The sequence below is a fragment of the Rhinopithecus roxellana genome, chromosome 4, assembly GCF_007565055.1.
Source record: "Rhinopithecus roxellana isolate Shanxi Qingling chromosome 4, ASM756505v1, whole genome shotgun sequence".
In the NCBI taxonomy this organism is placed as follows: Eukaryota; Metazoa; Chordata; class Mammalia; order Primates; family Cercopithecidae; genus Rhinopithecus; species Rhinopithecus roxellana.
Genome location: NC_044552.1, coordinates 144,594,744 through 144,620,564, shown reverse-complemented (window position 1 = coordinate 144,620,564; position 25,821 = coordinate 144,594,744). Strand labels below are relative to the sequence as shown.

General features: G+C 39.4%; 1 protein-coding gene across 1 annotated transcript in view; it reads left to right on the top strand.

Moving 5' to 3' along the window:
- Nucleotides 1-25,397, top strand: part of UTRN (utrophin) — a 603,735-nt gene extending 578,338 nt beyond the window's left edge. Inside the window, 6 exon segments of the mRNA XM_030928184.1 lie at nucleotides 1,870-2,028; nucleotides 2,390-2,630; nucleotides 5,237-5,348; nucleotides 6,818-6,910; nucleotides 19,137-19,159; nucleotides 23,390-25,397. Coding sequence (XP_030784044.1) covers nucleotides 1,870-2,028; nucleotides 2,390-2,630; nucleotides 5,237-5,348; nucleotides 6,818-6,910; nucleotides 19,137-19,159; nucleotides 23,390-23,398 — 637 coding nt within the window. The 3' untranslated portion in view covers nucleotides 23,399-25,397.
- Nucleotides 25,398-25,821: the final 424 nt, after the last annotated feature.

Here is a 25,821-nt window from a genome sequence, read left to right as displayed (position 1 = left end):
CACAGACCCATATCTCCCTGCCTGATTTCTGTTTGATTTAGATACCTGAGCAACTGAAGAACTTTTGGATTGTTTTCAAATGCTGCTCTCTGCAGTAGTGCAGTACCCATACTCTCTTCTTCTCATCCTTCTAAACCCAGGAACAAGCATGGGGTTCTTCTAGAGGTTCCTTCATTCGTTTCCCAGGGACGCTGCGTTTTCCCAGGAAAGGAAATCAAAGGATGATGCCGCAGCTTACTTCAATCCTTAACCCACTGGTGTTCCTTATTTCCAGTTTCTAATTGTGCTGTAAGGGTCCCACCCCATCCTCTTTTAAAATTTATTTGATAAAAGCAAGAAGGTCAGGTTAGGTACTTCTTATTATATTGTGGTCTTAACCAAAGTATATGACCTTTATTTAAATATATATGTACTCACATACATATATATCTATATTTATCTATTCCTAGAGGGAGAGAAAAAGAGGGGGTTTATTGATAAAGAAAGCAAAATAAATCAACAAGTGACACATCTGAACTTTTGCTCTGGCTGTTTGACAAGCATAATACCAAAATATTCAATTTTCTCATTTGCTTCATCTATCTCTCTGATCTCAATGCTTAGGACAAATCTTTTCTAGGAATTCACCACTTTCTGATACAATTTCAAGTCCCTTCTTTGTTAAAGTAAACTGCAGTAACACCGAGATGAATTTTCAAGTCAGAATTACAAGTACCAGAGGTCTTCCCCAGCATCAGGTGTTACTCATCAGCTCAAGGGCACAGGTAATTTCAAGGCTCTGGTGAAGATGAGGGAGGCCCGGAACTGCTAGCACCACACCAGGTTCCTTCTGGCTGCATTAGGATGCTGTCTGACTCCAGAGTAACAGAAGAAGTCTCTAAGGGACGTTTGCAACCCCCATGGCTTACACAGGAAGGGGCTGCTTCAGTCCTGAGATAGCTCCATTTGATACTCTGATACCTACGTAACTGACATGAGGTTTTCCTGCTGCCCTATTCTGTAAAGCCATCGATTCCAGGACTTGTTTACCAAAAGCCATCAAAACAGATCAGGTGCCATCTGCCCTGCTAGCATTAGCCAAGAGATCTGGTATTTGCATATTTATAAGATCTCACTGGATCTCTCTTGTTAAAAGAAGAGAAGAAATTCCGAGTCTGCTGGAAAGCATTTTCTTGCCATAAATATATCAACTTTGTTAGACGTTCACTTATGTCAATTACTAATTCAACCACGTTACTGCTATGTCTAGTTCATTAGAAAAGTAGATAAGTGGGACAACCTGCATGTATTAAATGTAGTTTCTTGTTCTAATGCAGAGTGATCAACCCTAAAAATGACCTGCTAATAATGTAAAGTATCTGTAGAGATACTATAAATATCTACAATTATGATTTGTTCTGAGCTATTTAAATAAAAGAACAGAAGGATTATAAACCCCATCATATGGGTTACAAATCATTTCAAAATTACTTTCAACCAAATTCTGAAGACAGTGAAGTCAGATGATTCTTAATTCAGTAGTCTTTTAATCAACTCTTTAGGCATGGAGTAATTGATTTTGTCTACAGTACCTTTTACACTAAATGTTTTTCCTTATTTTTGTTTTTTATGCTAAGATATCCCTTCTGAAGTTTGTGAGATAGAGCTTTTAGATGAAAGAAAAGCCTGAAATGTTGGCTCGTATAATATACATGCTCTGCTAGATGAACTTCTTCCTAGAGTTTTAAAAGGGAGGTCATGGAGACACTGAGCTCTAAGACAAACTTGTCCCAGCCACTATCCTGTCCATCATTATTTCTACTTCCTTTGTGTCCAAAAACATCACCATCCAGATGTGAGCCTCTGGGTCTGTTTCCTTTGTCTTGCTAGGGAAGACGAGCACGCCCTCATCCAGCAGTATTGCCAGACACTCGGAGGAGAGTCCCCGGTGAGCCAGCCGCAGAGCCCAGCTCAGATCCTGAAGTCAGTAGAGAGGGAAGAACGTGGAGAACTGGAGAGGATCATTGCTGACCTAGAGGAAGAACAAAGGTGTGCTAGGCCTGGAAGAAGGAAATATGTCATCCTTTCTTTCATATGAATTTCACTGTAACCCCCATTTCTTCTCTTTCCAAGACTATTGTCTAAGAAATCTCAGTGGAGTGAAAATTTTAGAGGACATTAACAAACTGGGATGCTGGCTGCAATACAGCAGCATTTGGGGGTTCAGTGATGATGTCTGCTGGGACACTTGCTTAAAACTACAATTTTATTCATGCATGCTCATCCTACTATTAATACACGGTTTTATACAAGAGGAACTAGCATGAGCTAAATTTGAACTTAACAGACAATTTTGGAGAGAAGATAATGCACATGATAGTAATTCTATTTCTCCCTTTTTCTGTATTAGAAATCTACAGGTGGAGTATGAGCAGCTGAAGGACCAGCACCTCCGAAGGGGGCTCCCTGTTGGTTCACCGCCAGAGTCGATTGTATCTCCCCATCACACATCTGAGGATTCAGAACTTATAGCAGAAGCAAAACTCCTCAGGCAGCACAAAGGTAGACTGGAAGCTAGGATGCAGATTTTAGAAGATCACAATAAACAGCTGGAGTCTCAGCTCCACCGCCTCCGACAGCTGCTGGAGCAGGTAAGTGTGTAGAATTCAGTGTCACACCTCCCCAGGCCAACTGTGCACTGCTGGGATATGGTCCAGGTGTCAGGAGAGGCAGACAAGTCCACTTTCAGTTTCTTACCTCCGTAGTTAATTTAGACTGGCTTAGAAATTTCCTTTTACATGTAAGCATATACATCCTCACTAGCACACAAAAATGTGTTTGCCCAGCTTACAATGGAATTTCCCAGTCTTGTTTTACAATGAAGTCTGCCTCAGCTCTGAACTGTTTGAGAGAAAACATCCTACGACATATATCTTCCTAAATTATACCTGGGAAGCCTCTGTATGAAGGAACAGCAAGAGACCTGAAATCAGCATTAAAGCTTTCTTCCAGTGAGACAAGACTGCTGACTCCAAGAATCATTGTTTTCTATTTTCAAGAAATTGAGTAAAAGATGGTTATTAATTTGCTGCTATTATTTCCTAACACTGGACCATGTTTTATGGGAGTTGCTTGCAAGCTTTCTGAATGGTAAGAAATACAATTTACATTATGATGAATACATACATGTATGGAGAATACAAAATAATACTTGCCTTCATAGAGAAATGCCAGCTCTTATTTTCTGTTTTCCCTTTCTTCCTTTCTCCCTTTCTTCCTTCTATTTTTCTTTCTTAATGCTGGTCAGAACCTACTAAATTGATTCTATAACTCATCAATGGGTTATTGCATTCAGTTTTGAAAAACACTGTTCTTTGGGATATAAAAGAAGCATCAATACAGTTTCTGCCTTTCTGGTGCCTGCCATCTAGTTAGAGATCACAGCAAGATACTTTCATATATAAAGACACAGCACACTGCAGGGATTTAAGTGCTTAATGGCACATAGTAGTCAGGAATAGGAGTGATGTCTCAGAACTAGTGAAGAGACCTTTGCAGCAGGTGCAGAGACTGTAGAGTCCCAGCACAGGGGCCAAGAGCTCCTCTCTCTTGAAGAATCCCTGACATCAACATGCATGTCATCTTTTGTCTTTCTCTCTAGCCTGTGCTATGTGGAGCTCCTAAGCGGTATCATAGGAGTGAGTGCCTTTCTCCAGGAATGATTTATTGACTCAAAGCAGGAACACCTTTCTCTCCAGTGATTCTCTCAAATTTTAGAAAACTACCTTTTCACAGTTGTTCTCAGTCTTTTTAACTTATCAGGGTATTTCAAAACAGTGTCATTTCTGCCTTACCTACACATGGATCACTCTTTATAATTTGACCATGCACTTTTCTCTATGTCTCTCAGTGTTTCAGAATTTGGGTGAGGCCGTTCAGTGGAAGGCTTACTTCGGGGCCTCCCAATCTCACATGTTTGGAAAATAAGAGTTTCCCAAGAGTGACCCAAGATGTGGGTTTCTTGAAGCCCTCCGGAATGTTTGAGTCTTACTTAGTGCCAGCCACATACATTGAAAAAGTTACATTTTTCTTTCCATGCACTTGAAGTATCCAAATGGTGCTGTGTAAAGGATGGATTTTCTCTTGCAATCTCTTGTTTAGAATATGAAGTGTTAGTGTTAACAACTTAGTGCATAGATGGAATCGCTGCAGAAGGAAGCTGTGCTCAAAACCTATATTTGCCATGGCTGGTTAATGCTCACAGGAGAGCAAAAGGCTTTTCTCTTCACTCTTGCCTTCCCCTACTCCCTCCATCCCATTAGACTGTGCTGCCTAATGGCTCATGTGCCTTGAGAATCGCACAGTAATGCTTTTAGAGACAGCTGATACCCAAATGGCTCTCTATATCCAAGACTACAGAGCTCTTATCTCTTCTAAACAATTTAGCATGATGAATGCCAGAAGTAGATGGAAAATTCAACTCTGATAGTAAAAACTGACAGAACTACCAGGCTTCAACTAATATAGATTTAATGGAGAAATCTGCATGAAAAAATTGTAACATCTGCATTCCCTATATGGTGGCTCACACTTTCTAATTTGACCATATACTTGTCAGCATATCCATCACTGTATCGAAGATTTGTGTGAGTGCCTTTAGGAAGTATTTACTAGGTGTCAGGCTCTTCTAACCATTTAAGAAATAATTCTTCGTTCCCCTCACAAAACCCTATAACAGCACTATTATTACCCTCCCCATTTTACAAGTAAAGAACTTAAGGTATAGTTTTCCCAGAATTACACAGCTTCTGAGTGGCAGAGTGGGAATTAGAATCCAGGCAATCTGAATCCATAATCATGCTTCTAACCACTCTTCAATATTGCCTTGAAATATAAGCTGATTTTGAAATTGGATAAATTTACTGTATTAGAAACCCAGTGCTGATGTTTAAAATATGAGTGAAATATGCTTATGAATTCACTTAACATTAAAACAATAGAAAATTTAGGGACAAAAATGATGTTGATAAATAAATCTTGCAGCATAACCAGGTGGATTCTTCAGGGTGTCCAAGCGGAAAGAGAAGAACCAAAGCCCCCACCACGCTGATGCTAAAATGTATTGAAAAAATCTGAAGGCAAAGACCTCTATATGATTTAATTATCCATGATGAGGGCAGGAAAGTTAAAAAGGAAATGTTTTTACTTATGATTATTTGAATCTTTTCTCTGCTTTAACCCCTGAATGTGGTTCCAGCCTGAATCTGATACCCGAATCAATGGCGTTTCACCGTGGGCTTCTCCTCAGCATTCTGCACTGAGCTACTCGCTTGATCTGGATGCCTCTGGCGCACAGTTCCACCAGGCAGGTCGGTATCCCCAACACACAGCTCCTCTACTGAGTCTGCTTTCTGCTTTGCCATTTGTTTGTGTTTCCTGTTAAGTAACATTCTTACACACTGGCACCTTAGGAAGTAAAAGAGTTTTGTATTCGATCTTAAATAAGTGCAAATCCATTTCAACAATATCAAAAAGCAAACATTTTCAAATAAGCTATAATACATTTGTTTATATAATCTGTAGTAGTGGATTGAATTTTGGTGAAAGATGAAAAAACCTCCTCTTCCCTTTTAGAATGAACAAGAAATTAAATTATTTGCTTTGTGAATGATATTTTTAGTACCCTTTCTGTCTCCAAAATTTTATATTGGTACATATTCAGAACTAATAATATTATAGCAAACATTATTGTTTTCTCTGCCAACATCTGGAAACTCATTTATTCACTTTTCTTCATCCTAGTCCACATAGACATTATCCTGCCTGTCCTATTAGAGGCAGAGGACCCATGTAGCCTATCCTTGGTCACCATGGGGACCTGTCACTGATACTAGGAAGGACTTAGTAAACTAGGTGTTCACCAATGACATTTTGTTATCAATTAAATTAAAATTCTAGAATTTTATTGAGAACTATATATTGTCACCAAGTTAATTTGTTGGTTGGATATCTTTTGGTACATTAACCAGAAAAAATTTAAAATATTGGCCAGGTACTGGTAGCTCCCGCCTGTAATCCCAGCACTTTGGGAGGCCATGGTGAAACCCCATCTCTACTAAAAATATAAAAATTAGCTGGATGTGGTGGTGCACGCCTGTAGTCCCAGCTACTCAGGAGGGTGAGGCAGGAGAATCACCTAAACCCGGGAGGCGGAGATTGCAGAGAGCCGAGATCGCACCACTGCATTCCATCCTGGTGACAGAGGGAGGCTCCGTCTCAAAAAATATATATATTAAAATATTAAGATGATTTTCATATTTTTTAAATAAGAGAATTATTTTGACTATTGATTATAGAATAGAAAATACATCCTAGTGAAAAGTATCTTACATAAGATGCCTTTACTTTTGTGGCAGGATAAACTGGCCTAAGCTGAAGTCTCCAAAAAGAAAGGAGGACAGAAAAAGAAATTGGTGGATTATTATTTTTTTGTATGAAAAAATACCTGTGGTGCAAAAATAATAGATTTCTCATTCAAACACTGAAATAGTAAGACTATATTACTTGTTTTTCAGTCTTGTATTTTTCAGTCCCCGGTGTGTGGATTCTTTCTACACAAACAAACATCTAGTACGTGTTCATTATATAAAATTATATTACCAACACTCAAGCAAAAGTGTTTTGGGTATATTCCCCTAAAATTGTCCTTTCCAATGGGAACTCTTTTCACATTGATATTTAGAGGCTGGTGGGAGCATTTCCTCCTGAATTTGGGTTTTAGTGGAAGGCTAGACATTAACTTGAGAAGCTTTGTTGTTCCCTGTATTTGCTGTCACAGCGGGAGAGGACCTGCTGGCCCCACCGCACGACACCAGCACGGATCTCACGGAGGTCATGGAGCAGATCCACAGCACATTTCCATCTTGCTGCCGTGAGTAGGAAAGATCGCAACACCACAGTTGCGCGTGTTCCTTCCCTTTCTCTTTTTCTGCATGCGGCCCTTCGCCTTCTTCCTTAAGACAGCAAAAACCTTATTACAAACAGGACTGAATATTATTTGAAAATAAGGCAAACATTATATAAGAAAATGAAGCTCAACCTAGATACTATCAAGTCACGGGAGTACAGTTGCAACACAGTTCTGCTCTTTGAGATTTTTCAGTATGCCTGACGGGTGATAAAATGAAGACAAATAAAAATTAAGTCTGGTTTTAAGAAGAAATCATCCTCTTCGATGCAAGCTATCATAAGGAACACATCTTAGTTCAAAGAAAAGCTTCCAGTGGCATGCCAAACAAGACATGAAAATAGCCTTTCTAGTGTAATTCCCTCTCTTTTCTTCAAACATTGTTCTCCAGTGTCATCAGACTCTAGTGCAGAAAGGGATTATTTTCAGATTTTCCCTTTTTATTCCTGCTGGTTTCTTTTCTCGTGGAATAAAACAGTCATTGTATAAAGGCCAAACAATTTAAAGCATCATAGATTAGGACCCTGTGAAATTTCCATCTGAACAACAAAGAGCCAGAAAATAACCAAATTCCAGGGGAAATTATATAATAATTCTTACTTATTCATTTTTTCCAAATGTTTTGTCTTCAGCATCTTGCCACCTTGCAATTTTGGCTGAGCTCTCACCTAAAACACTTCTGGTGTTTCTAACAGAATATATACATACAAGTAAACTGTTTATATAAATAAATATATATATATATGCACATACAAATATATAAATATATATAAATTACTCTGTGCTACAATTATATTTTAAATAATCTTTCAAAGGATATGAAGACATTATTTGTAATTTTAGAGAGATTTACTCTTAAACTGATTTTAAATCCAAGGCAGTCACTAAACTAAGAATTCATGTAAAGCATAGCCTCTTATTTTCCCCTTTTCTGTCATCTCCTTAGAAAATGCCATCCCAGGCTGGGCGCGGTGGCTCACACCTGTAATCCCAGCACTTTGAGAGGCCCCGGCTGATGAATCACAAGATCAGGAGTTTGAGACCAGCCTGACCAATATGGTGAAACCCCGTCACTACTAAAAATACAAAAGTTAGATGTGCGTGGTGGCATGCACCCGTAATCCCAGCTACTCAGGAGGCTGAGGCAGGAGAATCACTTGAACCTGGGAGGCGGATGTTGCAATGAGCTGAGATCATGCCACTGCACTCCAGCCTGGGAGACAGAGTGAGACTACCTCTCCAAAAAAAAAAAAAAAAAAAGCCATCCGAAATGAGGAAAAAGAGATTATAAATTATCAGAAGTGTAGATAAATAATATATATTGACTTCATTTAAAAATTATTATTTATTTTATAAGACTTTGTAATTTTTAAAATGCCATCATTAGCAGAATATGAAAACAGCTATTTAAAATATATTTCTGGACCAGGTGCGGTGGCTCATGCGTGTAATCCCAGCACTTTGGGAGGCCGAGGCAGGTGAATCACTTGAGGTCAGGAGTTCGAGACCAGCCTGATTAACATGGTGAAACCTCATCTCTGCTAAAAATACAAAAAAAAAAAAAAAAAAAAAAAAAATCAGCCAGGCACGGTGGCACATACCTGTAGTTGTAGTCCCACCTACTTGGGAGGCTGAGGCATGAGAATCGCTTGAACCCGGTAGGCTGAAGTTGCAGTGAGCTGAGATCCTGCCACCGCACTCCAGTCTGGGCAACAGAATGAGACTCTGTCTCAAAACAACAACAGCAACAACAACAACAACAAAAATAAATAAAAAATATGTTTCTTTCTGAATTTTCAGGAATATTTACCTAAAGATATATTATGGTTTCCACCAGCACATGAATATATCTATTTGTATTTTGCCAGTGTTTTGTTTCCCAGGTTTTTATTTGTAGATTTACTCTAATGCTTCTCAAAGTTTGCAGAATCACATTTACACTATTTCAGTCTCCACACCCACCTCCCTACCCCACAAAGCACATGCATGCATGTGCACACACATGTGAACACATATAGACACACTTTCAACTCTGTAGAGTCTCACAAAAGCTTAAGAGGGTCAGTGAATGCTCACATGCTACCAGATTTTTGCTTATTTTCTAGGCTCTGTAACCACCATAATAGACAAACTGATTAAAACTTGTTTATTAATTATAATTCAAGGTCAAATTTATTTAGAGGTTTTGATTTTCAGTTGTATATTACTTAGTAAGTGGATAAAACCTCATCATAGTCTTTATGAGCTGGAATTAAATTCTTAAAGGAAATTACTTTTTAGTTCAGCTTGTACCTAAATAACCTTAATAATTAGTTAAAAACAAATTCTGTACATCAAAGCATGTTTAGAAGTTTTTATTTAAATATCATGGTGGACATTTTCAATTGTAAAAGTCAGTTGGCAGTGGCAGCCAGGGTGGGAAATGTGTTTCAATATACACCTTGTAATAAATATAAAAGATATAATTTCCATATTAAAAATTTGACTCTAAAAATGTGGGATTTTTTACAAGTTCCATTTCCTAAAGAATTTACTCTTAAATTTTTCTCAAAGTATATTCTGACATCTAGATTTTACAAAAGATTGACCCATGTGGCTTTAAAACAGAACATTATTAAAAATAAATAATCATAATTTAGAGCAAAAATAAATTGTAAGAGGTAAATGTATGTATCTGCTTGGCCTCCCTTTAAAGGCAAGTATAAAATTCCTATTGGTTGGGGATCTTGTTAGCTATTCATTGATATTGGTTCCTGAGAGGAGTATACAGAGTACCTTCAATGGGATCCACATCACAGAGGTTCATCCTCTCCGCTGCATTGGTCCCCTCTTCACCAATGTCATTCTCAGTGTTCAGAGAGTGGTTTATGGAGCTCTAAGATTCCTTAATGTTTATTAAGCTTGAATCACATTCATCAAAACCTCAAAACCTACTGAAATGCAATGATTTCCTTTTAAATATGTTTGTATGTAAAATACCCATAGCTTTCTATTTGATAAGAAGCTGTTGGTTCAAAAGTATTGGTTTGGAGCAGCTGGCTTCATGTTCTCATAGTCTTAACTATGCACATTCACAAATATTTATAATAGTCATAGTTTTCTGAATGAACATTACTAGTCATGTCTTCTTTTCAAGAATTCAAGCACATTCATGTATGAAATGATGAAAAGTGTATTTTAGAATCCTTTGAAATCTCCATGTTTTAATTCTTGGCTTCTGAAAGTTCTGCTTTTCATATTTTTTCTCTGGTATTATAAACATATACAAGATAGGGACAGCTTTTATAAAAATAAAAGCTGAATTGACTTATTTATAAAATTGATACATATTTTCATATTCTGCCTATAATTATTAATCCTTTTAAAAATTGATGCAGAATAGAAATCATCATGGGAGGTAGACTTGGTGCCCAGTGCATGTTTCTTTCTCTCTTTTTTTTTTTTTTTTTTTTTTTTTTTTTTTTTTTTGAGACAGAGTCTCACTCTGTTACCCAGGCTGGAGTTCAATGGCACGATCTCGGGTCTCTGTAACCTCCACCTCCCAGGCTCAAGCAATTCTCATGCCTCCCCAAGTAGCTGGGACTACAGGCACATGCCACCATGCCCAACTAATTTTTGTATTTTTAGTACAGATGGGATTTCACCATGTTGGCCAGGCTGGCCTCAAACTCCTGGCCTCAAGTGAACCACCCACCCCAGCCTCCCAAACTGCTGGGATTACAAGCATGAGCCACCACACCTGGCCCCAGTACATGTTTCTGACTTGAGTGAATGATTACATTTTCTCGCTGGGAAGGTTTCCTTGAAGCATTCCTAGATAGTACTCAGAAGGTTTTGTAGGATTCATTTGTTCTTTTGTCCCTTTGAAGTTGCTCAGCCAGCAAATATTTTTTTTTTTTTTTTTTTTTTTTTTTTTTTTTTTTTTTTTTTTTTTATTATACTTTAAGTTCTAGGGTACATGTGCATAACGTGCAGGTTTGTTACATATGTATACTTATGCCATGTTGGTGTGCTGCACCCATCAACTCGTCAGCACCCATCAATTCATCATTTATATCATGTATAACTCCCCAATGCAATCCCTCCCTCCTCCCCCCTCCCCCCTCCCCATGATAGACCCCAGTGTGTGATGTTCCCCTTCCCGAGTCCAAGTGATCTCATTGTTCAGTTCCCACCTATGAGTGAGAACATGCGGTGTTTGGTTTTCTCTTCTTGTGATAGTTTGCTAAGAATGATGGTTTCCAGCTGCATCCATGTCCCTACAAAGGACGCAAACTCATCCTTTTTTATGGCTGCATAGTATTCCATGGTGTATATGTGCCACATTTTCTTAATCCAGTCTGTCACAGATGGACATTTGGGTTGATTCCAAGTCTTTGCTATTGTGAATAGTGCCGCAATAAACATACGTGTACATGTGTCTTTGTAGTAGACTAATTTATAATCCTTTGGGTATATACCCAGTAGTGGGATGGCTGGGTCATATGGTACATCTAGTTCTAGATCCTTGAGGAATTGCCATACTCTTTTCCATAATGGTTGAACTAGTTTACAATCCCACCAACAGTGTAAAAGTGTTCCTATTTCTCCACATCCTCTCCAGCACCTGTTGTTTCCTGACTTCTTAATGATTGCCATTCTAACTGGTGTGAGATGGTATCTCATTGTGGTTTTGATTTGCATTTCTCTGATGGCCAGTGATGATGAGCATTTTTTCATGTGTCTGTTGGCTGTATGAATATCTTCTTTTGAGAAATGTCTGTTCATATCCTTTCCCCACTTTTTGATGGGGTTGTTTGTTTTTTTCTCGTATATTTGTTTGAGTTCTTTGTAGACTCTGGATATTAGCCCTTTGTCAGATGAGTAGGTTGCAAAAATTTTCTCCCATTCTGTAGGTTGCCTGTTCACTCTGATGGTAGTTTCTTTTGCTGTGCAAAAGCTCTTTAGTTTAATTAGATCCCATTTGTCAATTATGGCTTTTGCTGCCGTTGCTTTTGGTGTTTTAGACATGAAGTCCTTGCCCATGCCTATGTCCTGAATGGTACTACCTAGATTTTCTTCTAGGGTTTTTATGGTATTAGGTCTAACATTTAAGTCTCTAATCCATCTTGAATTAATCTTCGTATAAGGGGTAAGGAAAGGATCCAGTTTCAGCTTTCTACTTATGGCTAGCCAATTTTCCCAGCACCATTTATTAAATAGGGAATCCTTTCCCCATTTCTTGTTTCTCTCAGGTTTGTCAAAGATCAGATGGCTGTAGATGTGCGGTATTATTTCTGAGGACTCTGTTCTGTTCCATTGGTCTATATCTCTGTTTTGGTACCAGTACCATGCTGTTTTGGTTACTGTAGCCTTGTAGTATAGTTTGAAGTCAGGTAGCGTGACGCCTCCAGCTTTGTCCTTTTGACTTAGGATTGTCTTGGCAATGCGGGCTCTTTTTTGGTTCCATATGAACTTTAAAGCAGTTTTTTCCAATTCTGTGAAGAAACTCATTGGTAGCTTGATGGGGATGGCATTGAATCTATAAATAACCTTGGGGAGTATGGCCATTTTCACGATATTGATTCTTCCTATCCATGAGCATGGTATGTTCTTCCATTTGTTTGTGTCCTCTTTTATTTCACTGAGCAGTGGTTTGTAGTTCTCCTTGAAGAGGTCCTTTACATCCCTTGTAAGCTGGATTCCTAGGTATTTTATTCTCTTTGAAGCAATTGTGAATGGAAGTTCATTCCTGATTTGGCTCTCTGCTTGTCTGTTGCTGGTGTATAAGAATGCTTGTGATTTTTGCACATTAATTTTGTATCCTGAGACTTTGCTGAAGTTGCTTATCAGCTTAAGGAGATTTTGGGCTGAGACGATGGGGTTTTCTAAATATACAATCATGTCATCTGCAAACAGGGACAATTTGACTTCTTCTTTTCCTAACTGGATACCCTTGATTTCTTTCTCTTGCCTGATTGCCCTAGCCAGAACTTCCAACACTATGTTGAATAGGAGTGGTGAGAGAGGGCATCCCTGTCTTGTGCCAGTTTTCAAAGGGAATTTTTCCAGTTTTTGCCCATTCAGTATGATATTAGCTGTGGGTTTGTCATAAATAGCTCTTATTATTTTGAGGTACGTTCCATCAATACCGAATTTATTGAGCGTTTTTAGCATGAAGGGCTGTTGAATTTTGTCAAAAGCCTTTTCTGCATCTATTGAGACAATCATGTGGTTCTTGTCTTTGGTTCTGTTTATATGCTGGATTACGTTTATTGATTTGCGAATGTTGAACCAGCCTTGCATCCCAGGGATGAAGCCCACTTGATCATGGTGGATAAGCTTTTTGATGTGCTGCTGAATCCGGTTTGCCAGTATTTTATTGAGGATTTTTGCATCAATGTTCATCAGGGATATTGGTCTAAAATTCTCTCTTTTTGTTGTGTCTCTGCCAGGCTTTGGTATCAGGATGATGTTGGCCTCATAAAATGAGTTAGGGAGGATTCCCTCTTTTTCTATTGATTGGAATAGTTTCAGAAGGAATGGTACCAGCTCCTCCTTGTACCTCTGGTAGAATTCAGCTGTGAATCCATCTGGTCCTGGACTTTTTTTGGTGGGTAGGCTATTAATTGTTGCCTCAATTTCAGAGCCTGCTATTGGTCTATTCAGGGATTCAACTTCTTCCTGGTTTAGCCTTGGGAGAGTGTAAGTGTCCAGGAAATTATCCATTTCTTCTAGATTTTCTAGTTGATTTGCGTAGAGGCGTTTATAGTATTCTCTGATGGTAGTTTGTATTTCTGTGGGGTCAGTGGTGATATCCCCTTTATCATTTTTTATTGCATCTATTTGATTCCTCTCTCTTTTTTTCTTTATTAGCCTTGCTAGCGGTCTGTCAATTTTGTTGATCTTTTCAAAAAACCAACTCCTGGATTCATTGATTTTTTGGAGGGTTTTTTGTGTCTCTATCTCCTTCAGTTCTGCTCTGATCTTAGTTATTTCTTGCCTTCTGCTAGCTTTTGAATGTGATTGCTCTTGCCTCTCTAGTTCTTTTAATTGTGATGTTAGAGTGTCAATTTTAGATCTTTCCTGCTTTCTCTTGTGGGCATTTAGTGCTATAAATTTCCCTCTACACACTGCTTTAAATGTGTCCCAGAGATTCTGGTATGTTGTATCTTTGTTCTCATTGGTTTCAAAGAACATCTTTATTTCCGCTTTCATTTCGTTATGTACCCAGTAGTCATTCAGGAGCAGGTTGTTCAGTTTCCATGTAGTTGAGCGGTTTTGATTGAGTTTCTTAGTCCTGAGTTCTAGTTTGATTGCACTGTGGTCTGAGAGACAGTTTGTTATAATTTCTGTTCTTTTACATTTGCTGAGGAGTACTTTACTTCCAATTATGTGGTCAATTTTGGAATAAGTGCGATGTGGTGCTGAGAAGAATGTATATTCTGTTGATTTGGGGTGGAGAGTTCTATAGATGTCTATTAGGTCCGCTTGGTGCAGAGATGAGTTCAATTCCTGGATATCCTTGTTAACTTTCTGTCTCGTTGATCTGTCTAATGTTGACAGCGGAGTGTTGAAGTCTCCCATTATTATTGTATGGGAGTCTAAGTCTCTTTGTAAGTCTCTAAGGACTTGCTTTATGAATCTGGGTGCTCCTGTATTGGGTGCATATATATTTAGGAGAGTTAGCTCTTCCTGTTGAATTGATCCCTTTACCATTATGTAATGGCCTTCTTTGTCTCTTTTGATCTTTGATGGTTTAAAGTCTGTTTTATCAGAGACTAGGATTGCAACCCCTGCTTTTTTTTGTTCTCCATTTGCTTGGTAGATCTTCCTCCATCCCTTTATTTTGAGCCTATGTATGTCTCTGCATGTGAGATGGGTCTCCTGAATACAGCAGACTGATGGGTCTTGACTCTTTATCCAGTTTGCCAGTCTGTGTCTTTTAATTGGAGCATTTAGTCCATTAACATTTAAGGTTAATATTGTTATGTGTGAACTTGATCCTGCCATTATGATATTAACTGGTTATTTTGCTCGTTAGTTGATGCAGTTTCTTCCTAGCCTCGATGGTCTTTACATTTTGCCAAGTTTTTGCGATGGCTGGTACCGGTTGTTCCTTTCCATGTTTAGGGCTTCCTTCAGGGTCTCTTGTAAGGCAGGCCTGGTGGTGACAAAATCTCTAAGCATTTGCTTATCTGTAAAGGATTTTATTTCTCCTTCACTTATGAAACTTAGTTTGGCTGGATATGAAATTCTGGGTTGAAAATTCTTTTCTTTAAGAACGTTGAATATTGGCCCCCACTCTCTTCTGGCTTGTAGAGTTTCTGCCGAGAGATCTGCTGTTAGTCTGATGGGCTTCCCTTTGTGGGTGACCCGACCTTTCTCTCTGGCTGCCCTTAAGATTTTTTCCTTCATTTCAACTTTGGTGAATCTGGCAATTATGTGTCTTGGAGTTGCTCTTCTGGAGGAGTATCTTTGTGGCGTTCTCTGTATTTCCTGAATTTGAATGTTGGCCTGCCCTACTAGGTTGGGGAAGTTCTCCTGGATGATATCCTGAAGAGTGTTTTCCAACTTGGTTCCATTTTCCCCCTCACTTTCAGGCACCCCAATCAGACGTAGATTTGGTCTTTTTACGTAATCCCATACTTCTTGCAGGCTTTGCTCATTTCTTTTTCTTCTTTTTTCTTTTGGTTTCTCTTCTCGCTTCATTTCATTCATTTGATCTTCAATCGCTGATACTCTTTCTTCCAGTTGATCGAGTCGGTTACTGAAGCTTGTGCATTTGTCACGTATTTCTCGTGTCATGGTTTTCATCTCTGTCATTTCGTTTATGATCTTCTCTGCATTAATGAGTCTAGCTGTCAATTCTTCCACTCTTTTTTCAAGATTTTTAGTTTCTTTGCGCTGGGTACGTAATTCCTCCTTTAGCTCTGATAAGTTTGATGGACTGAAGCCTTCTTCTCTCCTCTCGTCCAAGTCATTCTCTGACCAGCTTTGATCCGTTGCTGGTGATGGGCTGCGCTCCTTTGCAGGGGGAGATGCGCTCTTATTTTTTGAATTTCCAGCTTTTCTGCCCTGCTTCTTCCCCATCTTTGTGGTTTTATCTGTCTCTGGTCTTTGATGGTGGTGACGAACTGATGGGGTTTTGGTATAGGTGTCCTTCCTGTTTGATAGTTTTCCTTCTGACAGTCAGAAGGACTCTCTGTTGGTCTGTTGGAGATTGCTTGAGGTCCACTCCAGACCCTGTTTGCCTGGGTATCAGCAGCAGAGGTTGCCGAAGATAGAATATTGCTGAACAGCGAGTGTACCTGTCTGATTCTTCCTTTGGAAGTGTCCTCTCAGGGGTGTACTCCACCCTGTGAGGTGTGGGGTGTCAGACTGCCCCTAGTGGGGGATTTCTCCCAGCTAGGCTACTCAGGGGTCAGGGACACACCTGAGCAGGCAGTCTGTCCGTTCTCAGATCTCAACCTCCGCGTTGGGAGATCCGCGGCTCTCCCAAAGCTGTCAGACAGAGTCGTTCGCGTCTGCACCGGCTCCCGCTACTTCCCCTGTTGGTGTTCAGCTGTGCGCTGTCCCCAGAGGTGGAGACTACAGAGACAGGCAGGCTTCCTTGAGCTGCTGTGAGCTCCACCCAGTTCGAGCTTCCCAGCGGCTTTGTTTACCTACTTAAGCCTCAGCAATGGCGGGCGCCCCTCCCCCAGCCTCGCTGCTGCCTTGCGGATAGATCGCGGCAGACTGCTGTGTTAGCAGTGAGGGAGGCTTCGTGGGCGTGGGACCCTCCCGGCCAGGTGTGGGATATATTCTCCTGGAATGCCTGTATGCTTACAGCGCAGTATTGGGGTGGGAGTTACCCGATTTTCCAGGTGTTGTGTGTCTCAGTTCCCCTGGCTAGGAAAACGGATCCCCTTCCCCCTTGCGCTTCCAGGTGAGGCGATGCCTCGCCCTGCTTCAGCTCTCGCTGGTCAGGCTGCAGCAGCTGACCAGCACCGATTGTCCGGCACTCCCTAGTGAGATGACCCCAGTACCTCAGTTGAAAATGCAGAAATCACCGGTCTTCTGTGTTGCTCGCGCTGGGAGTTGGAGACTGGAGTTGTTCCTATTCGGCCATCTTGCTCCGCCCCAGCCAGCAAATATTTTAATAAGCTTTTGTGATTCCCAAAGCTTACCAACCACCTTTGGAGAATTTATCTAAACAAATTGGATTGGCACCCTCCCAATGCCAAACCAATCCCTTGAGCCCCTGTAACTAATGAGAACTTTAAAAATGCTTGTCGCCAGCATACAATGAATTGATCTGCATGTTAATCTTGACTTTTGATCCTTTGTGGATTAAAAATTAACATGCCCCCAAATGAATTTCCACTCTTGGCAATCTTGGAATTAAAATGAAACTCTGTATTCATAAATCCTAACTGTGTGAATTGCCTACTTTAATATAACCGTTTTTTAACTGTGTCTACACATTGTTGCACATGACACTTTAGAACTCCTTTGTCTGAATTAATATCCCAGTTGGTCCTGATCACATCCTTGAATTATGGCCTTTTAAAGTCTTTTTTAAATTATTTATGTTGAGTCTTAGAGCAGAGAAGCAAGCATTTCTGTCACTTCCTGGCAAGGAGATAAGGAAAGGGATTTAACTGCACTGCCAATTAACAAATATGCATACTGACTGCAGTAACCATTTTTATTTTTTGGTATAAAATTTTTTGTCCATTTTTTACTTATGTCCTTTAAATGTATAGAATACTGGCAGTAAGCCAATTAATTTTTGCTGATAGACCACCAAATGCTTTCAAAATTATTTTTGACCCACAGGCGTATTTTTACTATGAATTGCCTATGTTTATTAAGCTTGAATGGCACTCATCAAAAACCAAAAACCCACTGCAATGCAGTGATTTCCTTTTTAAAATATTTTTGTGTGATTTGTTCAGGCGAATACCCATAGCCTTTTATTTGATAAAAGGTTGTAAGGTTAAAAGCATTGGTTTGGAGCAAAATGGATTAGACTTCTGTCTAGGGTTTGGCTATGTGTTATATTTGTTACTTGCAAGAGAAGCATAACTCTGTCTGTTTTTAAAAGAGTGTGTAAACCTATGGTGTACTTAATAATAATTCAACTCAGCTATCCCCTGGACACTGTGGAGCTCCACTCTTTTCTCCTGGATGTAACTTACAGATCTGGTAGAACTAGGCCCCTTTTAGCCTGATTTCTTCCCCAAATACTAGGGCTCACACTTTCCCTCCAGACGTTATAGGAAGGGTACTCTTCATGCCTGCTCTTTTTTTCTCACGTAGCTCCCGGCACACAGCACATGGTCACTGATGTCCTTTCTCCCACTCAGCATAGAACAGTGAGAGATGGAAGGAGTGCAGCATGCTAGATGATTAGGGACAACTCTTATTTGACCAAGAACAGATGTTGCCATTATTGGGGGATAGATCTCCTCTTTTTTATCCCAGCATTGAGAACGAGATGATCATGTAGCAAAAGAGGGGATGAAAAGCAGATGCGTTAGAGAAGAGATGTTAGTGGCTGCCCTTGCAAAGCCCGCCAGATCGTCTTCACTGCCATGGGCTCTGGAACCAAAAAAGAATTGAGCTATCTGTGTGGAAAGGAGAATTAGATGCCATATTCTAACTTCTCCAGTGTTCCTAACTGGGCCCATCGCAGGCACTATTACTATCCCAAGTGTCCAGAAGGACACAGAGGATTAGGCCAGTGCTTTCCTTGATACAAGTACTTGGCCACCATTTTCCTGGGCCTTAGGGTCCAGGGTGTGTCAAGGGTGGGTCAAGGGAGGCAGAAACCAAAGACTTATGCCTCCAATGGTCCCTTGGTCAGAATTAGTACTCAGTAAAGTAAGCAGAACATGTTCTGTTCTGATACAAAAACCAAATACACAGTGTGTTTTAAATAGGAAATGAGATTTTTTGCAAGACTAAGTGCTCAGTAAATGCTTTAGCGTATGCACTAAATCTTAAATCACATGGGATATGAGAAACTAACCAGGAAAACTAGTCCTCACTGAAGCATTAAGCCGGGAAAAAAAAATGTGGGGTTTTCCTATTAGCATCCATTTAACAGCTGGACTACTATTACCCTATGTAGACTGATACTTTCCACGCGTTTGCGTGCCTGAAAGTTGGAACCAACAAAGTAAGGGGACTGCCATTAAGTGATTTCTTTTGTTTTATCTTTCAGCAAATGTTCCCAGCAGGCCACAGGTAAGAGTTAATGGGTTGGTTGGCTCTATGTTACTGATCCCAACTTAGAGTAAGCAGATTATCCACCACTGATTTTACTCCTACTTTATTCTCCATGTAAATTAGTAAACTTACTTGACAGTTAAATGTTAGTTGATTCTGTACAGCAGTTTGTCAGTCTGGAGGTGGGGGGTGGCTCCCAAGCCACAGATACCGAAAATACCCTGTGTTTGATCCTTTGTGTTCTAACAGCTTTTTAATGGCATCTTATGTGCTACATAAAGTCACTCTAGATAGATCTGGCCACCACTGCTCTCTCTAATGTGTACTTAAAGTGGCTATCACAGAACACTGACCTAAAAAAAAAAATGACTGGTACCACAGAGATGGTTTTGTTACTTTGAGGGGGAAAGTATTTCAATTTTTTACTTAAAAATTTGCTGAGAACTGTTGGCAGCTATAGCCTTATGCCTTTTAGTATTTTCTATAAACCAAAAAGTGTATAGACAAGTCTCAATCAATTTAGAGGTTTACTTTGCCAAGGTTGAGGACACACCGGGGAAAAAGAGACACAAGTTTCATTAGGATTTGTAGCCTGTGTGTGGTTTTTTTGTTGCTGTTTGTTATTGTTTTTGTTTTTTGTTTGTTTTTGTTTTTGTTTTTTCCCCCCCAAAAAAGGATTTTGAGGACTTCACAAAAAGGAAAGAGCAGGCAGGAGGGGACGGAGGAACAGTCAATTACGCATTTGTCTCACGCTCAGTAAATCTGCATTGTATATAAGATAAAGTATGCCCAGAGTAGAAGCAGTCAAATACGCGTTTTTCTCACGGTGGGCGGAGAGATGACTTCTAGTCCTGTCTTTGTCCTGTAAAGATAAGCTGTTAGTTCACATTGTCTGGGTGAAATTCAACAAAACTCTTTTGGGTAAAGATTTGGGGACCCTTAGAAATTTCCTTGTGAGCAATTTGTGAGGGAGGTCACTGGCTTTCTATCTTTGCAACTATCTGTTTAGGAAGGTAGTTTTTGTGTGACTCAGTTCCTACATTTAATTTTTCCCTTTAGCATAGTTAGTTAGGGATCCTGAGATTTTGTTTTCCATTCACATTTTCTATCACCTGCTTTTAGTAATAATGTGCCACAAAGCCACAGCAGCTTTGGAGAACATTTTCTTTCATAAACTTGCTTGTTAATCTTTTTGAAACAATGAACCTGCTGAATGATTGTCTTATTGGCAAGAGAGGCTAGGATCTTAACTAAAAGACAAGAGTATGTGAAGTAGACTAGGGGTGTGGTGAACTGTGGGTGTTCTCTCCTGCTTGCTTCTGTTGTCTGAGTGAATTGGAAGCCAGGACTTCAGCAGGGAGTGAGGTTGGGGAGGAGGTGTCAGAGGTGTGAGGAGAGACTGGAGGATGTGTGATAGCTTCTTGGAGAATAGAAGAGCAGATGGCTGGGAAATAGAGTGTGACTACAAGCAGCATTAAAGATGCCACTCATGAATTTAACATGAGGCCATTCTGCAGGGTTTTAAGTTGCCCTCTAGGCATATTCAGGTTCATGACCAGAGGCACCAGAGTGAGCTGAGTATTGCATTTAAAAAATTGAAGTTGGGGTTTGACAAAGTGAGCACAGTGATTCAAGGGAAGAGGCAAAGAAGTGATTATAATGATTGAACCACATGTTTCAGCTCAGTAGCAAAAAGAATGAGGAAATGTCCAGTGTGGGAGACAGAAATACAGATGGAAGGATCAATGCATCCTATTATCAAAGGATGGATAAATTTGCAGTTGTAGGGGAAGTGTGCTGTGGAGGTAGAGGTGGTTGTCAGAAGGTGGACTGAATGATATTGAAATTAGAAGGGTTGCCAAGTATTGGTAATGGTCCATATTTGGACCTTTGTGTGAATGGCTAAGAAGGGTGGAGGACATGACCATTGGTGGAAAAGAGCCTAAAGATCCAAGAAGCCAGAGTGCTGGAAGAATCATCTCCATGGGAGTTGAAATCACTAACATTTAAAAATAGCTTTAGAGTGGGTGACATTGAGCCATTTTTTACTTCAAGAAGTGAAGGAACATGACCCATGGAGTCAGTAGATGACTGCATAATGGATTGGTGTAGTCTGATGACTTAAGATTCAAAGCTGGGTGTTTTTAGGGAGAAGAGAAAGAAGATACCCCAAAGGCCTCAATGAGGACCCAGGAAGACTTATGCAGTATATAAGGAATGGGGGAGGGTAGGGAGGGGAAGTGCTATGTGAGAGGGTTATGAGGGAAACTGTGTCTTCATGTAGATGCAGATATTGATTAGACCAAGTAGATGCAGGCAGCATTCAGAGAAGGGTTTGGGAACATGGATTTTGCGGATCTCAGGCCACATGACCTATAGGACAGGTTTCAAGAGCTAGGAAGGGCAAGGCATGGGGACACAAAAAGGGGTATGCAGATCTCTATATGACTAGAATACAGGTGATGGAACAGCGACCAGGAGTCTAGAGCTTTTTGGGGGTGGCCATTAAATTAAGGATAAAGGGTACAACGAGGTTAGTCCTGATGGTCCCCAGGTGGAATGAGGCTGTGAATGACAAAGGCAAGGAGGGAAGAGAGAGTCTTAAAATCTTCCAACACTTATTATAATACAAGTGCTCGGAATTTAAAGCAGAAAATGATCTTAGGAGGCCTTGTCCTCCTACTCTGATTCTAGATTTTAGAAATTGAGTTTACAAAGAGCTAAATTGTTCCTGGTTATACAGCAACTTAGTGGATGAAACAAACATCTAACCCAATACAAGAGGCCCCTTTCCCGTTTTCTTCCTTCCCTCTCCATTTGTTTTTTTGTTCTTTGCTTTACCCTTCAGCATTTTCCTTTCCTTCTCTCTTCTTCATTTATCATGTCTTGGGTCAAATGGAAATTCATGAAAATTGTATATTTTCACATGGAGGGTTGAGCTAATACTTACATAGCCTGATCTTAAATTTTTAGAATTCTGACACCTAAAAGGAGAAATATTGTGTGTCCAATTAATAGACACATCTAATTCTCAAGGATAATGGAGTATATAGACAGAATGCAAAACTCCTCTTGGCTTTATATTCAACATGAATCTGTGCCAGAGTTTCAGTTATCAATGTTAGTATGTAACAAAATGTTCCTTTCTTGTACAGAGTTAATCTCTCCCCTTCTGTGTCCTCAAACCACTTTGAATTTACTATGGCTGGCACTTACCTCATATTAGAATTGAATGAGGCTGCCTGGCTGAGATATCTTCGACACCTGCTTCACAGGAGGGCCTCACCTCAGTACAATGCCTGAAACCCATCAGTGTTTGCTGAATTTTTGCTCCCTCTAACATGGCAATCAAATGTTCACAATGGAGAAGCAAGTGTCTGAAGAATCCAAGTTTGTATAGTCATGGAGAATAGGCTCTAGGCCAGAGTCAAATGAGTTTGCCGCTTTCAGCATACCTGGGAAAAGGAGGAGCTCCGTGGGCAGCTTTTCCAGCAACAATGAGGAACATGCTTCCAGGGAGCAGTACTTTATGCTAAAGTCCCCCATAAAATAAGGTGTAAAGCAGTTGAGTATCTTTCCTGAGAGTTCAGAATGGCCTTTTATGATTTATGAGGCATGGTCCAATTTGGATGATTTCATTTTATAATTTTCTTTGTTTTTTTCTAATTTCAAAATCCTTTTAGAAGACCAAAAGTTTGACCCTCCCTTCAAAAAGTTGATACCACTTCTGTGAGTGTGGCCTGGATTTATATTGTCTCTGACCTGGGACATTTAACTTTAACTGGCACCACTGCACACACTTGGGTTATGATTCCTGCCTTCTCTTCCTCTTCTCTGGACTCCAGCTTGGGATCAAGATGGGTTGGCATTGTTAGGGTACCCCCTCTACAGATGACCTCCCACAGTCCCCCAGGAAGACATGGGATATTTTCACCAGCCTCATTCACTCACGAGCCTCATTCACTCACCTCCAGCAGAAAGAAATGAAGTCCTCTCCATTTTAACTTAGCTTCCAGCCTGGTCAAGAGAAAAGACTTTCAGACCTCCCTCTAAATCAGCTGCAGTGATAGAAAGCAGACTAGGTAACTTCATCATGAGAGGGAAGGACCTCATTGCAGAAAACAAAAGTCACATGGGAGTTAAGACTCCTGAAAGAAGCACTTTTATTTTCTTCAAGAATTGACAGATCTCTGCTTCCTGTGATGTTTCATGCAAATATTCTGACAGTGCTATTTTCCCTTCCCACAGGCAATGTGATTCAGCCAGCCAATGTTTCCTGAGATACAGTGTTGCCCTTTTCAGCAAATGCCAATTCCAAGTTCCATTTAATCAGAAGCTCCATGGCTACGTGGCCCACGGTGTTGAGTGCTGACTGTGTGTTCTACTGAAAGAGTAAAACACTGACTATCCAAAGAGATATGGATATTTTGTTTTTATAATAACCATATATTATTGTTTTCTTCTTCCCTTTCTATGCAAGTGTAAATTAATGAACAGAGAGGTATTTGGAAATGGTAATACATTTGTCACAGATTTGTATAATGTATACAGCATTGGGAAAGTGGGTGGGGGCTTTCTAATATGATACCATCTTTTTAATAACTATGACAAAGCTTACATAAGAATTAGAAACTACTTTACATTTTTGCATTCCTTCTGCTGTTCTTATTAACGTTGCACAGTAACTTCATTATTTCTTTGACTCTTTCACCACAATGTTTTGGTTATTTATAATTTATCAGCCATATAACCAAATAGATCCCATGTATTTGTTTCCATGATTTGGCCACATAAATAAATTCATAAATTTCAAATATCTTATATATATACACATATGGTTTAAGCTACAGCCCTGTGTATGTCTTTTAACTTTATTTGACGTTGCCCACTTACTTCTTTGCTGTCCACTTGGATAACCATAATAAAAATCCTATGGGCCTAAATGGCATTTCTTTTGGGATTTTTTTTCCTGCATTTTATTCCCTTTTTATGTAAGTAGGAATTAATTATTTATTTAATGTCTTAATCTATTTGATAAAGAAGACTACATTATGATAATCTCAAAGATCATATTACCAAAGGTTGCCCACTTAAGCATATTTTCATTTTGACACAGAAACAAACTTTAGTACAACCTTTCCTAGTTCCTATGTCTTAATTTTCATCATTATATGCACAGCACACCTTTACCTATGGTGACACCAGAACACATCATTGTCTTTAGTTCCCTTCAAAGATAATTTTATTGTTGTTTTGTATTTTCAAGTCCTTAATAGTTCTTGAATCTCCTAGTTGTTTTCTTACTGAAAGCAGACACACATTTAGTGCACAGCTTGTTTTACCTTTTGGGTGAAAGATCAGATGTTTTTATACCCTTCACTTGATCAATATATTTGGAAAAAATGTTTATCAAAAATCTATGTCACTGCTTCTACAGAAGAATGAAATTAATGCTTACGTGATGGTACCTCCACCTACATCTTTGAGTGCATTCAGTTAAGTATTTTGGTTTAGCTTCTGATTTAACATTTATTTGATTCAGTTTAAACATGTTACTTAATTACCAAATGTAGAGGAACCAAAAAAAAGTGAAAATAGTATATTTTGATTCAAACATATTTGCTTTCAAAACATAAAGACATTTTAACTTTGGGTTCTCTTTAGCTGGGATCTGGCCAGAAGGAGGCTTAAAGTTAGAAATTGCTGTTATTTTAGAATAGGTTGGGTGGGTTGGGGGGCAAGGGTGTCTATTTGCAGCAGAGATATTTTGAAAAGAAGAAAATTGTTTTATATAAAAGGAAAGCCATGACCACCTTTCTACCTCAGATCCATCTTCATCCATTGCATTGGAAACTGCTTTATGCTGCTGCAGTCTGCAAAGTCTAGAGCTTTTATCAGGCCATGTCATACCCAAGAAAGCATCTATTTAAAGAAAAAACAATTCCCTGAACTCTCAACTCCAAGTTGTAGATTTGGTGTCTTCCTTGTTCTTACTTTAAAAAGTCATGTATTAATTTTCTTTCTGCCTGTATTTGTATGCAAAATGTCCTCTATCTGCTGTTAAGGAAAAGCTACGTAAAACACTACATTGTAACCTTCTAAGTAATAATAAATAAAAAGAAATATATTGTAGTAACAACCATGGGAAGTAAGTATGTAGTTCTTTTGAAATATATGGTAAAGAACTAATCACAGACTGTCATCATCTGGTTACATATTGTATTTTTCATCCTGAATAAAAGTGATTTTAACACAAGATGACTTTGATATTCTTCAGCTGGGTTCACTGACAGAATCTGAATTTTGAATGCACATTTATGAAATAAAGATATAGAGAGAGCCTGTATCTTGATATATCTACATATTTTCGTGCAGTTTCTCTCATATACACTAATACAGTCTCCTGTTGCTCTCATTCTCTCTCTGTCCCCCATCTCTTACACATACATATAATTACATGATTCTCAATTTATTTTATAGATAGAAGGCTGTTTGATAAAGAAAAGTAATATTGGATGTAAAGATGTGTACATAGGGCCGGGCGCGGTGGCTCAAGCCTGTAATCCCAGCACTTTGGGAGGCCGAGATGGGCGGATCACGAGGTCAGGAGATCAAGACCATCCTGGCTAACACGGTGAAACCTCATCTCTACTAAAAATACAAAAAAATAGCCGGGCGAG